Source organism: Macaca nemestrina, chromosome 12, assembly GCF_043159975.1.
Source record: "Macaca nemestrina isolate mMacNem1 chromosome 12, mMacNem.hap1, whole genome shotgun sequence".
NCBI classification, from domain to species: Eukaryota; Metazoa; Chordata; class Mammalia; order Primates; family Cercopithecidae; genus Macaca; species Macaca nemestrina.
In genome coordinates, this window is record NC_092136.1 from 7,347,884 (window position 1) to 7,363,155 (window position 15,272).

Sequence of the window (15,272 nt, forward strand, 5' to 3'; positions counted from 1 at the left end):
CACGTGTAGGCACTGTTCCCTAGGAGGTAGGGACTCTTAGCTCCATTTCACAGATGAGGAGCCTGAGACCCAGAGAGGCTAAGTTGTTGACTAAGATCCACAACTAGTAAGAGGCTGAACTAGAATTTGGATCCAGGTGTGACCCCAAAGCCAGGCTGTCTCCCTCCATCACACCTCATCTGTGCAATTGCAATTTTGTTCAGCTCTCAGACCATGACGTCAACCAAGCAGATGACCTGCTTCCCCTCATTTTACAGATTTGGGAACTGAACCTCTGAGAGAGGCAGAGGGGTGTCTTAGGCCAGCAGGACACAGCCAGGATTCGATCTGCCCCAGCTTCACCGCCCCTGAGCCCCCCACCCCCCACTATGCTTACGCTCTTGCAAGAGGGAACTTAGTCACCAGGCCACAGAAATTGGCTCTAGTCGGCAGGGAATGTCCCTGAATCTCAGACATTGCTGGACCTGGGACTGTACTGTTTTCCTGGAATTTATTTTTAATGAGTGGTGGACCAGGTCACACAGTCTGCCTGGCCAGGGTACTGTTTACTGTTTTTAGTGTTTACTGAGGCTTCTCAGGACTTGCAACCTGTGGGTGACTTAGGCCCTTTTAGGCCCCACCAACCCCAGGCCCAGATCTGTGGGGAGCCCAGCACCGTGGCCTGCTGCCCTGAACCCTTCAAGGGCAAGAGTCAAGGCTCACTTGTACCCCCTAGAGGAGTGCCTCTCTCGGGCTGGCACCCAGCTGTGGCTTAGGACGGTATGTCCAGTTGATCGCCTGGCCAGACAAACCAAAAGGACAAGGAGGAGAAGAGCAGAGTGAGGAAGAGAGGAAGGAAAGAAGGAAGGATGGACGGAAGAGGGGCTGACTTACAAGAAGAAACAAAGTGAAGAAATGAATAAAAGAACAAATGCTTGCATTGATGACGAATACCACAGTGACATGAATGGGGAATGTGTGGACAGGTGACCACTCTCCAGCCTCTGCCTACTCCAAGGCCCCCTGGCCTCACCCCTGTCCCCATTTTCTCACAGCCCACCCCCATCCTAAGGCCAAATCCTGTGCGGTCCTGATCACGTCTCCACTGCCCTCATGTGGTTGCTCAGCTCCCTGCGCAGTCATCACCAGGGGCTGCCTCCCTGCTTGGGGTTCTGGACTTGGGTGTGTGGGATGTTTGTGGATGGCTGAGTGAAGGGGAGAGATACAGTCTTTCCCCTTGGAGTGGCTTGGCAGGGTGCACGGGGCCCTGGTGTGTGGCTCCCGAAGTCCTTAGTTCTGCATGCATCCCCTGTCCTCTGCTCTCTTATGTTTTTTTTTTTTTTTCCCATATGGAGTCTTGCCCAGGATGGAGTGCAGTGACGCGATCTCAGCTCACTGCAACCTCCACCTCCCAGGTTCAAGCGATTCTCCTGTCTTAGCCTCCCGAGTAGCTGGGATTAGAGGCACCTGCCACCACGCCCAGTTAATTTTTGTATTTTTAGTAGAGACGGGGTTTCACCATGTTGGCCAGGCTGGTCTCAAACTCCTGAACTCAGGTGATCCACTCGCCTTGGCCTCCCAAAGTGCTGGGATTATAGATGTGAGCCACTGCGCCCAGCCTTGGCCCACTTTCTTTCATCTGAAATATGGGATCCCAAGAGCCCTTGCCCTCAGCCTGAACTCCTCCACCCAAAGCCTTGACCTCACATTTACTGAGCACCTACCTGTGCCGGACATTTGGCAAGTGTCATTTCATGCCATCCTATGAAGTATGTTCAATTCTTATCCTCCTTTGACAAGTAAGTAAGGAAACTGAGGCCCAAAGAGATCGGATAATTTGCCCAAGGTCCCACAGATGGTAAGCAGAGGAGCTGGGATTTGGGCCCAGGCCCTTGGGCTCCAGAGTCCATACACACAGAATCTCCAAAGGTCAGAGGTACAGGGCTCTTTAGAGGCCATCTTATCCAACACCCCCATTCTTCAAATGGGGAAACTGAGGCCTGAGAAGGGAAGGAACTTACACAGCAAGTGAGTAACAGACTCAGCTTTACGCCAGGTGGAACCCAGAGGGCCTGTGCTCCCAGGTTTCCTTTTGTCTAGCCTGCCCAGACAGCTCCAGCCTGGCTGCCATCTAACTGGGGCCCCAGGCCACGGGGACGTGCTCTCCTGCCCCAGCTTCCTCTCCCTGCCAAATCATTATTGATCTTTCAGGGTGGGACGCGAGGGCTGATAATAGGGTGGGCGTGGTGGAGAGAGAGGAAGTCTGGTGGCCCCATCTTGGTGCTTATTTAGCTTTTTGATTGGTCCCTTTGGGGGTCTGCAGGCACAGACAGATGGGAGAGAGGAAGGGAAGTTTGGAGTTTGCTGCTGCTGACCGTGGAGCTGCTGCTGACCGTGATGCAGTGACTTGCCCTGCTTCTCCCACATGCAGGCCTGGCCCAGGCAATGCTGCTGGGCAGGTCAGAGACCTCCACACCTGTCCTCTTCGATGGGGCTCCCAGACAGAGGGGGCCTGGGACCCTGGAGGCATGTCCACGGGCCCAGGGCTGGGGCTGGAAGAGGGGAGATGAAGGGGCAGGGAGGGATGTGACCCTGGAGGTGGGGTGGCCCGAGAAAGGAGGGAAACAGGTTGGGAAGATTACAAGAGAGGAGAAGAAGGCAAGACAGCTTCTCAGAGCCTGGGCTGTCCTGGCTTCTCTCCAGGAAGGCACCTTGGTTTGAGTCCTGCTGAATGAACCCAAACCTAAAGGCAGCTCAGAGGCCTCCTGCCTGCCCCTCCTACCACTCACCGGTGAGGGTAACATTCACTGATGTCCCTCCGTGTCACCCCCAAAGCTTCTTAGAGTGACCCCTCCCTCCTTCGGACCTGCTCCTGCTCAAGACTCCACCATGGCTCCCCACTGCCAGCAGGACAAGGAGCTTCTCCCTGAGCTTGGACGCACAGCCTCCACAGCCCAACCCCACCTGGCCTCTCAGCCCAGCTGTGTCTCCCCACACACTGTGTCTCCCCACACACTGTGTCTCCCCACACACTGTGTCTCCCCACACACTGTGTCTCCCCACACACTGTGTCTCCCCACACACTGTGACACCTTTGCTCAGGCAGTTTGAGACCCCCTCCCTCCTCCATGTGTACAGTCCCCCTGCTGCAAGGCCAGCTCTCATGCTTCTACCTCCTCCAGGAAGCCCTCCCTGGTCTCTGACCCCTTACAGGCTCCTGCCACAGCCCATCTCATTGGTTGCCTCAGAAGCTCTTCAGAGTCAGTCCCTGCGGTGGACAGGCCTCCCGGCAGCTGCTGGGAGTTCTCCATCAGCTCATCCCTATCCATGCTGAATGTCCCACGCTTGTGATCTTCCAGGGGTGAGGAGGGGAAGCCAGCAGCCGGGGACCCAGGGGGGTTTCTCTTATGCCCTCAGCACTACCTTCGAGGAGCTGGGGAAGGGGGCGCTGTTGCTGAGTGATTCAGAGCACTGGCTCTGTAACTAGACAGGCTGAGCTTGAGTCCCAGCTCTGTGGCTGTGTGGTCTTGGGCTAGTTACCTAACTTCTCTGAGCTCTTTTCCACATCTGCAAAAAAGGGGATGGCAGCAGCATCTACTCTGAAGTGTTGCGGGCTGAACACCAGCATTTGCTGAATGTGGAAGGCCTTTCTCCCCTTCAGGCCTCCCCCTTGGCTTCCTTCTTCCCACCCCCCTCACTTTGTTCTGGCCAAATGGATACACTGGCCAAGTTTTTGCTCCCTCGTGCCCTTTTGAATATGCGGTTCCCTGCCAGGAATGCTTCTCCTGCCATGTCTACCTGATCTCCTCCTTCTGGCCCTGAAGCCTCAGCTGGGTGTCACCACCAGGAAGCCTTCCTTAATACTCCCTGTCATCCTACTCTCTCCTGCCAGAGCTGGCTCAGTGGCTCCTCTGAGCTTCCCAAGGAGTCTGATGCATTGGTCTTTCCTTGTTTTTTTTTTTTTTTTTTTTTTAAAGACCTTTTTTTTTTGAGTCTTGCTCTGTTGCCCAGGCTGGAGTGCAGTGGCGCGATTTCAGCTCACTGCAGCCCCTGCCTCCCAGGTTCAAGCAGTTCTTCTGCCTCAGCCTCCCGAGTAGCTGAGATTACAGGCACGTGCCACGACACCTGGCTAATTTTTGTATTTTTAGTAGAGATGGGGTTTCGCCATGTTGGCCAGGCTGGTCTCGAACTCCTGACCTCAAGTGATCCACCCACCTTAGCCTCCTAAAGTACTGGAATTACAGGTGTGAGCCACCATGCCCAGCCTGCATTGGTCCCTGTAATGGTCTCCTCAGCAGACATGGGGCTCACTCCCCTCTGGGCACCCAGTAGCAGGAAGGAGGGTGCACAGTAACCCATAGGATGCCTGAGTCCCTGATTCCTAGAGAAGAGACGAAGGTGATTCAGGGCCGAGCAGGGCTCCCTGGAAGCCCCCTCTTCCCACCCCAGCTTTATTTTGGTTCTAGAATCATTCCAGTCGGCATACCCCGTCCCCACCACGGCCATCCTGGGCACACAGTTAACATGTCATGCAGTCAGGGGGAGGGAGAGTAGGGAGAGGGCAGGGGGGTCAGTGGCCTGCACTGCACAGCCACTGGGTCAGAGAGAGTTGGGGTATCCCAGGCTACAAAGCCTTATCCAGCCTTGTGTTTCCTGGCCCTGGGCTGACCTCCTGCTGTGGCCACAGGGTAGACAGCCTGGCCTTGGGCCTGGGCCATGGCTGTGTCAGGTGGGGAAAGCCACCATCCTGCCTCCAGTTCCCTGGGCCCCTGTTCCAGCCCCTCCTCCCCCCACATCACTGGGGATAACTGGTTGGCCTGGGTCGCCATAGCTCACCAGTTATGGACCAAGGAACAGGGGCAGCCAGCCTTAAGGTCCATGCTGTCACCTGTGGGTGGCCCTACCGAGCAGATGATACCCCACCTGCTGGCCTGGGTGAGCTCAGACCTTCCCAGCACTCAGCCATGAAGGCAAGAAGCGGCTTCCTGGGACTGTGGGACGCCAGGCTGGGGACGATAAGCTCTGCCTGCTCTCCTCCCACTGGAGCTGGGGGGTAACCAAAGACTGATGCCAGTAAAGGTGCAACAGCCCAGCCCCTCTGCTTCTGGGTGGGAGCCCCAGGGTGCCTCTCACAGCCCAGGCCCCTGCCCCCACAGCAGTAAGGCCAAGGCAATGATCTTGAAGCCACACTTGCTTGTCTTCCTCCCTCCAGCCTCAGCTCCCTTTCTGGCTCTGGTAAGTTTCTCTTGGAGCACTCACCCGCAAGAAACTACTTGCCCAAGAATCCCCCTCTAAGATTTCGCTTCTCGGGAACTAGAAGCTAGGAGACCCCGTGTCGGGGGCACCCCCGCCCTGTGATTGAGAGCCATCTCCTTCCTAGCCTGGCATTCAGTCTTATCCTGGCGTCCCTCAAACCACCCTTCCACCCTGGCCTCTCCTGGCTTCCCATCAGGCCTCAGCCACCTGGGCTGTCCTTCCGCTGCCACCCCTCCAAGGTCCAGCCCGAGAGCCTCCTTGTCCACCACATCTTCCCAGGCACCTGCAGCCCACCAAGACCTCTGCAGCCAGTATTCTCTCTGCCCCACCCCTGCCACCTCCCAGGCTGAGACCTGCCTGAGGCGTCTTTCTCCCAGTGGACCTGGAAGGGCATCAAATGCTTGCAGAGCCCGGGCCTGGTTTGCGCAGGACTGAGCACAACAACCTGTGTCTGGGCCTCTTTGGACCTCTGGTTCTTGCCATGTTTGAGGTCCGGGGAGTAGATTTCACAGAGAATAACTCTGGAGCCAGTGTTCCACGTGGCCAGCAGTCTTCCGCCTGGGCCTGGTCTTTTGGTCTCTTGGTCTCTTGGTCTCTTCTCTGGCCCTGAGAGAGGCCCTTCCTTGTATCCACTGCAGTGGGCTGAGGGCTGCATTTGTGATGGGAAGTTCACATCCTGCCATAGCTCAGGCTGGGCCCGCTGCCTGCAACATGCTCAGTTCTTTCCCTGCCCCTCCAAGTGCAGCTCCTACCTTGTCAAAGAGATACTTCCTGTTTCCCCAGCCCTCAGAGCCCCTGAGTCCACACAGCTGGGCTGCCATCAGCACTGAGCAGATCCTCAGGGGCAGGGGAGCTTGTCTTCCTGATGTCCTAAGGGCCAGGTTTGTTCGTGTTACTCCTGCTGGTGCCTAGCACAGTGCCTGGCCCCCAAGATTCGCTGGGTTCCAGAATATAGCCCGGCTTGGCAGCTGGCCTCCCCGGAGGAGCAGGGTTAAGGGAGGTTGAGATGGAGCACAGCTATCCAGTGCCCAGCGCCCTCCCTCTGTCCTGGCCCAGCCACAGCTGGTCCTCAGCAGGAGAAGACCCTGGGGCCCTGGACACAAAGCCACGCCCACTCCTCTGCTGCAATCTGGACAGAGAGACCAGGATGGCTCATGAGGACTCTGCCAGGGGACCCCAGTGTTCACGGCTCCAGCTGGGCTATGGAGAGGGCATCAGACAGAGCCGAGTGGGTACCAGGCTCCAGCAGCTCCATTGCCCACCTGGCCCGCCCTGGTTGCTAGTTTCGCCGGACAGCGTGCCACATGGACACAGGCCTGCGCAGCGTGGTCAACATCTGGTTCCAATGTGTGGTTCCCATGCCACTGGCTGATGGCCCAATGATGACATGGCCCACGTTGTCCCCACGGCCGTCGCTGCTGCTCTCAGCCACCGTCACGCGGAGAGACAGGTCCTGAGGAAGAGGCAACATGGGTGCTGAGGACCAGGAGCAGTCAGAGGCACTTCTTGGCTCCTGGGTTCAAGGCTACAAATGTCAGGCCCCAGTGGGGGCTCCCTGAATCCTCACTTCTGATCTAAGAGGTGAGGAGACTTGCCCCAGGTCACTCAGCAAATAAATGGCAGGCAAGAGTTTGAACTAGGCCCTCAGGCTTCTCTTGCTGCCTCCCTCCACAGCGGCAGCACCTGCCTGCCAGGGTTCAAATGCTGGCCTCCCCACTTCCCCCTCCTCCTTTTTTTTTTTTTTTTTTTTTTGAGACAGTCTCATTCTGTTGCTCAGGCTGGAGTACAGGGGCACGATCTTGGCTCACTGCAACCTCTGCCTCCCAGGTTCAACCGATTCTCCTGCTTCAGCCTCCCAAGTAGCTGGGATTACAGGCGCCTTCCATCATGCCTGGCTAATTTTTGTATTTTCAGTAGAGATGGGGTTTCACCATGTTGGCCAGACTGGTCTTGAACTCCTGACCTCAGGTGATCACCCACCTCAGCCTCCCAAAGTGCTGGGATTACAGGCGTGAGCCACCATGCCTGGCCTCCACTTCCTTGCTGTGTGACCTTGGGCAGTGACTTGGGCTCTTGCTACCTCAGCCTCTCCATCTGTGAAATGGTGATGATAATATTTGTTCTGGTCGGGCGCGGTGGCTCACATCTGTAATCCTACCACTTTGGGAGGCCAAGGCAGGCAGATCACCTGAAGTCGGGAGTTCGAGGCCAGCCTGGCCAACATGGTAAAACCCTGTGTCTACCAAAAATACAAAAATTAGCTGGGCATCATGGTGCTTGCCTGTAATCCCAGCTACTTGGGAGGCTGAGGCAGGAGAATCACTTGAAACTGGGAAGCGGAGGTTGCAGTGAGCCGAGATCATGCCACTGCACTCCAGCCTGGGTGACAGAGCAAGACTCTGTCTCAAAGGAAAAAAAAAAAAAAATTGGGGCCGGGCGCAGTGGCTCACACCTGTAATCCCAGCACTTTGGGAGGCCGAAGTGGGCGGATCGCCTAAGGTCGGGAGTTCAAGACCAGCCTGGCCAGCATGGTGAAACCCCAACTCTACTAAAAATACAAAAATTAGCCGGCTGTGGTGGCAGGTGCCTGTAATCCCAGCTACTCGGGAAGCTGAGGCAGGAAAATCGCTTGAACCCAGGAGGCGGAGGTTGCAGTGAGCTGAGATGACACCATGGCACTCCAGCTTGGGCGACAGAGTGAGACTCCGTCTCAAAAAAAAAAATTGGTTTCTATCTCATAGGGCTGTTTCGGAAACAAAATGAGTGAACTGTGTAGAACCTGCGCACAGTCAGAACATGCTATTACTGATACCACCACGTTGCACTCACAACCGAGGACAGGAGAGACCGTGCTTGAGATGAGAGTGGGAGCTGAAACTCAGACCCAGCCCGATCTCTCTCCTCCCCCTCTTCCCACATGGTCCCCAGAAGTCTCTCGCTTTTAGAGGCTGTGGAGAAGTGGCACTATGCCACCCAGGGGGAGGCAGAGGACACACGGGCAGCCTGCCCCATGACGGTGGCAGGCGAAGGCTACGACACCCAGGATGGGCCAGAGATGCTGGGATGTGCCTGGGTTAGGAACACTCAGAGCGAGGCAGAGTTCTGGGCCTTTACGTACAGGCGGGGTCCCTGGGTTGGGGGAGATTAGGCGGGTTCTGTATAGCCCTGGGGCTATGGAGGCAGGTTTTGGCTCAAGGCACAAAGGACTTTCTCATTGTCAGGAGTGCGGAGGAGGGCTAGAGATAGTGACGGAAGGTGGTGTGAGCCCCGTCCTCCGAGGCATGCAAGCAGGGCCCGAGCCCTAACCTCTGCAGTGCTCCCACCCGTGGTCTGTGATGTCTCTGCTGGGAGAGGTCTCCCTGGAGCATGTCACCTTTTGAAGACCACGGGAACTTGAGGAGTTCAGCAGAACCCTGAAATAGAGCCTGGGAGATTCAGAGCAGGAACTGTGGGTGCCTGGCTCACCCCGGCTCCTCTCTAGCCCTCTGCAATTCCTCCACCAGGAATGGTCCTCCCTCAGAGCTGGGTATCCCCTCCTGCAGGAAGCCCTCTCACCTGACTGCGGGAGTCTAGGACACTCTTAGTGGATTAGGGACTCTCCTGCCTGTCCCTTGTGAGTACCAAGAAAGCTGTGCCTGTGTCCCCAGCACCCACCCTAGGGCTGGCCCCAGTGGCACTCAATAACTGCTAGAAAGTGATGGCTGGAGGCAAACTGCTACCCCTGCAGGGGCCCTGAGAAGTGAAGGTGGAGAGATGTGGCAGCCCCAGAGCCCTGGGGTGACCTGGCCCCTTCCCGTCCCCCAGCCCCCCTCACCTGGAGCACAATGGCTGGCACTGAGAAGATCATGGCTTCGTTGAACACCGGGTTGGGGTCATCCCTCTTCACAGCTGTCTTCTTTTTGCTCATCTTCCTCCCATCCTGCAGCAGGTATACCTTGACGAAGGGGTCTGTGGGCAGGTGCAGCAGTGAGGGCCAGCGTCACACTCACTCACCACAGCCCTGCCCAGTCTGGCTCCACCCACCGACTCCAAACTCCTCAATGCTTTGCTGTTGCCGTGACCTCCTGCAGCCCCGCCCTTGGTCCTTTATTTTTTTTCCCATTTCACAGATGAGAAAACTGAGGCTCACACAGCATGTCAGGTGAGGGCTGGGCTTTGTGCTCAGGCAGCTGCCTCACAGCCCACGCGCTCCCCTCCTAGGATGCTGGGGGGAACTCAGCAGCCCTACCGTGTTCCTTCTATAAATGGCCCGAGTGCAGACGTCAGCCCTGAGTCACCAGGCGCCCGCACAGCAGAGCCTGACTCAACCGTGTGCGGCTCTGAAATAACAAGTTGCCGTCTGCCCATCACCTATTGCCCACGGAGTGTCCTTGCTGCACCTGCCTGGAGCTGGCCCCTCCCCCGCTCCCCCGCGCCGTCCCAAGACTTGCAACTCCCAATAGATCAGGCTCCCCCAGCCCCCTGTCTTCAGTTCTCTAGAATACAGCTGCCTCCACGGTCACTGCTTTGAGAGGGACTGAGGGACTGGGGGCTCCTGCAGACCTAAGGCATGAGGTCCTGCCTGGCACCCACCTCAACCCCATGGCCCTGGTCCCTTTTTGGAGTCTGGGGTACTGCCCTGTCTCTGGGAATGGAGCCTCCATCATGAATTCCAGTTCCAGAAAACAGATGCCCACCTTGGTTCCCTGCCCAGTGCCCCCAGCCCTGAGTGCTGCCTCCTGCCCTCAGACCCCCCATCACTCTGACCCCCTTCACTCTGCCCTCACAGGGGCCCCTGCCACCCTCCAGGGATCTTATGTTTCCCCTGTTGGATTAATTGTGCCCATGCCACCCCCTACCCATCTGCACGACTTCTGGGCTCAGCAAAGCTGAGGGGAACCTTGGCACTGTGTCCCACACTTGCTGATGCCTCCAGGTGCCCACAGCACAGCAGCTGGGCCACAGCTTCCACTGAGCCACATGGGGGAGCTGGGTTGCCTGCTGGGCCTTACCCGCTGTGGTCTTGTCATTGGTCCAGATGAGGTTCTTGGCCTTAACCACGACCACGGTGAGGCGCTCGGCTGTGGGGAGGTAGCTGAGGGAGAGCAGGATCTCCCCCACAGCATCGGCGGCCTGGGGGACAGATGGGTGGCTCAGAGGGCTTCTCTCCACCCGACTTGAGGGGTCCAGGGAAGGCCTTGGTTGCCAGGGAAAGGCTGAGGCTTCCTTCTCCACAGAGAAGTGGCTGCACCGGGGGCCCCTCAGCACAGGGCTCCAGGCTGGCAGGGACAGCCTGGAGAAAGGGACAGCCACCCACCCCCCGCCACTGCATGGAGCATGTCCCACCCCTCCCTTCCACCGGGTGTGGGCCCTGCCTGGGACCAAAGGCCAGAGGCGGCCTGTCAAATGTAGCTATCAAATGTAGTTTTGTTCCGTCATTGCAGGCCAAGGAAAACACTCTGCGGTAGTAATACGCAGCGATCCAAGTGGAATGGAATTCGATTCTTTGCTTAAACAGCAATGATGTTCTGTGAACATTCCTACAATTACAAAACTACAGTGCAGCTTGGCCTCTGTCTGAAATCATCCCCTCTAAGGCCAGAGGAATGTTTCTCTAGCAGAAGCGCAGTAGGGGTAGAGCCTCTGAAGCTTTGGTGGCAAAGCAGCAGAAGAGCTGTAAACAGTGGTTGGGATGTTTCTGAAATTTGCCTGCAGTAAGCGGTTTCCTCAGATGTGGCTCTGGTCTTCTTCTCTGCTCTCCTAATGATGTTGGGGTTCGGGCCATTGCTGAGGATGATGGAGTCCCTTAATGGAAGTGTATGTGTGTGCGCGCTCTTCCGAGGCGGACGAGTAGGCCGGGGCGGGTCACTTACCTTGTTCTGGTCCTGTAAATAGAGCCAGCCGCTGAAGGGCTGCAGCGGGAGGTCAAGCACAGAAAGCTTCAGCTCCACCACCCCCGTGCTGACGTTGCGCTCATCCTCATCGATGCCAAATACAGAAAACCGCAGGCTCTTCTGCTCCAGGGCTGTGGGATCCAGGGGGATGGAGAACTTCTCATCAAAGAAGATGGAGTAGGCATTCCTCTGGATCTGCAGGAGAAAGGGCCATGGAGGGCGCTAGGGGCCTGAGAGGCCGCAGCAGGGAGAGAGCACTGGACAGGGAGTCCAGAGGCCCAGGCTAGAGTCCTCGCTCTGTTGTCATGACACCTTCAATGCCAATCTTTCCTTTGGTGGCTCAGCCTTGAAGGTTTAAAAGCCTCCTGTCCTCTCCTCAGTGGTGGCCAATCTAGCGGCCTGGCGTTTGAAGCTCCCACAATCTGATCCCAACTAATTTCTGTCCTCAGTGCCCGTGGCACCCCAGAACCCTCCAGATGCCCTGGAGGAGGTGGTCTCCATCTTTCTTGCATCTGCTCGAGTCTAGCCCTAGGCCAGGCAAGCAGTGGAGTGGGACAGTTGTCTGTGGAGTCACGAGCCACTGATGTCCCAGGTTCCTGAAGAGCCTGGCCCAGGACTGTTTGAACACCGTAGGCTGGATGGGTGGATGGAAGGGAGGACTAGGCGAGGTTGGGCCAACTCGGTTTCCAAGCCCAGTCCTGCCTGGTGGGCGCCACTGGCCTCCTCCCAGGAAGTCGTGGGCGGGCCCCCGGGAAGGTGCATTGCGGGCACTGTCTCTGGGGAATGGGGGGGGATGCTTTAGTCACTGCCTGGCGATATTTAAAGAAAGGCGTTCTCATCCTTGGACCCTGCCTGAGGCTGAGGGGCTGCCTAGCCTGGGGGCAGCACCCCCTGTGGGATTGCCCAGGCTGTTATGCTGGGAAGCCTGCCTTCCCCAGAATAAATCCCCCAGGGCCACCAGCCACCATGACCACACTCTTCTGTCACTGCCTGGGCATGGAAAGGCTCTTCTCACAGTGCTCACGTTCCCTACACAACCCCTTGCTTTTGAAGGGCTCCTGGCCTCCAAGGGATAAAGCCCACCTGGCCTCCTGACCTCCTGACCTCGGCATTCAGGCTGGTCATGATCTGGCTCCACCTGTCCCTCCTTCGGCTAAATTAGCCTCTCAGCTGTCCCCTGCTCATGGGGGCCTGGGCTCCCCAACCAGCCATTCTCTGAACATGTGCTTTGTGCGCACATGGGTGGAGGAGGATGGAACCCTGGGTTCGAGTCCCGGACCTCCTGCTTCCTTACTGGGGTTGTCTTGGGCAAAGCACTTTCCCAAGCCTCAGTTTCCTCCTCTGTAAGATGCCCTAACAATCCGTCCTGTTGGCCTCAGGGGCTAATGAGAGAATCATGGCTGTGCTAGGCTCTGTGAACCAGGTTCTCAGCACACATCAGGCTGTGGTGGCTGCTGTCTGCCAATGACCCTCCTCCAGGAATGCGTCCTGAACCACCCAGAGTCCTCTAGGCAGCCCAGACCACAGGCAACATGGCTGGGCACGACAGGAGCTCTGCACGGTTCTGAGAGCCAACCTATGGGGCACTGACCCGGGCTGGGCTAAGAACTCCACATACGTTAACCCATCTCTTTCTCAATAACCATGATGCCCATTTGACAGATGGGGAAATTGAGTCATGGGGTGCTAAACTGACTTACCCAAGGTCATACTGCTAGGAAGAGGTGGAACCAGGATTTGAACCCAGGCAATCAGGCTCCAGGGTCCTGCTCCTAATCGCCTACTATACTGACTCTCAGAAGCTGGGCCACCCCAACGTGTTGCCTAAACACGCCCTCCTTGCACTCTGGTCACAGGCCATCCCCATCCTTCAGCCCAGATGTGGCTCTGTTGGCTTGGCTCTGTGAGGTACAGGGATGTGTGGAGGGTAGCCTAAGGGACTGGGTGCCTTCCCTGCCCCTCACGCTTTATTCTTCACCCTTCCCCACTCTGCTCTGGCCCTGAGAGTTGACCTCCATGGGCTGTGTCAACAGATTCCCTTGGCCTTTGGCTTCTGGTCAGGTCAACCAGTGGAGGACACCAGAAGGAAACTGGAGGGGGAGGGAGGTCCTTCTCTGTAGTATTGCTGCGGGATGACCATGTCCCTTGGCCAAAGGGCGCAGCTCCCACCAAGGTAGCCCTTTCCACAAAAGGTGGCCCTCTATCCTCTTGGGCCCAGTAACCTCACCTTCCCCTCATCCCTTCAGATCTAGAGTGGGACCGCCCCTCCTGTTACACCCCTCCAGGGTACCATGCCATCCCTGAGGTCGCCTCACAACCCATCTGCGCCACTCTAAACGTTCTTGTTATTTTCATTTTTAAACTTTATTTATTTATTTATTATTTTGAGGTGGAGTCACTTTGTTGCCCAGGCTGGAGTGCAGTGGCATGATCTTGGCTCACTGCAACCTCCGCCTCCTGAGTTCAAGCAATTCTCCTGCCTCAGCCACCCAAATAGCTGGGATTACAGGTGTGCACCACCATGCCTGGCTAATTTTTGTATTTTTGGGAGAGATGGGGTTTCAGCATGTTGACCAGGCTGGTTTCAAACACCTGACCTCAGGTGATCCACCTGCCTCAGCCTTCCAAGGGGCTGGGATTACAGGTGTGAGCCACTGCGCCCACCCCTATTTTTATTTTTTGAGATAGGGTCTCATTCTGTCACCCAGGCTAGAGTGCAGTGGTGCAATCGTGGCTTATTGCAGCCTCAACCTCCTGGACTCAAGTGATCCTCCCACCTCAGCCTCCTGAATAGCTGGGACTATACATTAGCTGGCACTACCACACCCAGCTAAATTTTTTTTTTTTTTTTTTGTTAGAGAAGGAATTTTGCCGTGTTGCTTAGGCTGGCCTTCAACTCCTGGTTAGGCTCAAGCGATCCTCCCACCTTGGCCTCCCAAAGTGCTGGGATTACAGGCATGAGTCACTGTACCTGGACAGTCCTGTTATTAAGCTCTCCCCAAATTAGCCATCTTGAGCATGTCATCCCTTTTCTGCTGGGACCCCATGTTGACACAGGGCAGATGTGGACAGGGACAGTTGCCACACTCTGTATTCACCTAGCAGGAGAGCTAAGAACGCCACACAATGGGAGCCTTCAGGTGGAGCCCCCCACCTCCCGGCTCTGTATGGAGCTTTCTCTACCGTCTGAAGCTTCAGCTCTAGGATCAGCATCCATATTTGCGCTCTAGTGCCTTCCCGGGATCCTGCCGGGCCCCACCGCCCTGTCTGCCTGGGAGGCGTCTAGTGAGCCCAGAGCACCCTTGTGCCCCACTCTAAGCCCCACTTACCCGGGAAATGCCCACGATCTGCTCGTCGGGCAGCAGGCTGACGCGCATGAAGCAGGACTCGAAGCTGGCCTCCTCCTGCTCCAGGAGGTCCTTGCCCTGCAGCACCGCCACGTGCAGGGTGTGGGAGGCAGCGTCGTACTCCATGCTCACCTCCACCTGGCCCAGGGTGAAGTCCTGCCCAAAGGTGTTGCTCACGGAGGAGATGGAGTTCAGGGAGTCGGCCGACTGGGACTTCCGGAGGGTCCCACAGTGGGCTAGGTCCAACTCCCGGCCCATCAGCTCCAGAGGCCCCAGCTCACTGATGCTCTCAAAAGTGTCCTCAATGCTGAGACTGCCTTTGCGGCTGGATGATCCCCGCGTGCTGGCCCGCTGGGCATTCCAGGCAGGCACTCTCTGGGGATGAGAAAGAGGGATGTGGGAGCATCATGGGGGCCATAGGCAGGGTCACTGGGAGACGTCAAAGAGATGAGTAAGTCCTGTTCATTCTCGAATCTCCAAGTTCCCCTTTCACAGAAGCCCTGCATCCCTTAGCTAGGAAGGTCCTTGTTTAATATTATTTCATGTCACTTATTTATTTATTTATTTATTTGAGACCGCGTTTCACTCTTGTTGCCCAGGCTGGAGTGCAATGGCGCGATCTTGACTCACTGCAACCTCTCCCTCCAGGGTTCAAGTGATTCTCCTGCCTCAGCCTCCTGAGTAGCTGGGATTACAGGCATGCGCCACCATGCTTGGCTAATTTTGTATTTTTAGTAGAGACAGGGTTTCTCCATGTTGGTCAGGCTGGTCTCGAACTCCCAACCTCAGGTGATCTGCCCACCTACCTCAGCCTCCC

The 15,272-nt window shown here is 56.7% G+C and overlaps 1 protein-coding gene across 3 annotated transcripts in view; it reads right to left on the reverse strand.

Moving 5' to 3' along the window:
- Positions 1-4,381: 4,381 nt before the first annotated feature.
- The window catches only part of LOC105469663 (synaptotagmin 12), a 28,270-nt gene continuing 17,379 nt past the window's right edge, over positions 4,382-15,272 (reverse strand). For all 3 annotated transcript variants that reach the window (XM_011721000.2, XM_011720999.2, XM_024789064.2), the window contains 5 exons: positions 14,438-14,830; positions 11,088-11,303; positions 10,227-10,347; positions 9,050-9,183; positions 4,382-6,688 (listed from right to left, as the gene is read on the reverse strand). In XM_011721000.2, coding sequence (XP_011719302.1) covers positions 6,515-6,688; positions 9,050-9,183; positions 10,227-10,347; positions 11,088-11,303; positions 14,438-14,830 — 1,038 coding nt within the window. In that variant the 3' untranslated portion in view covers positions 4,382-6,514. The remainder of the gene's footprint in view (positions 6,689-9,049; positions 9,184-10,226; positions 10,348-11,087; positions 11,304-14,437; positions 14,831-15,272) is intronic.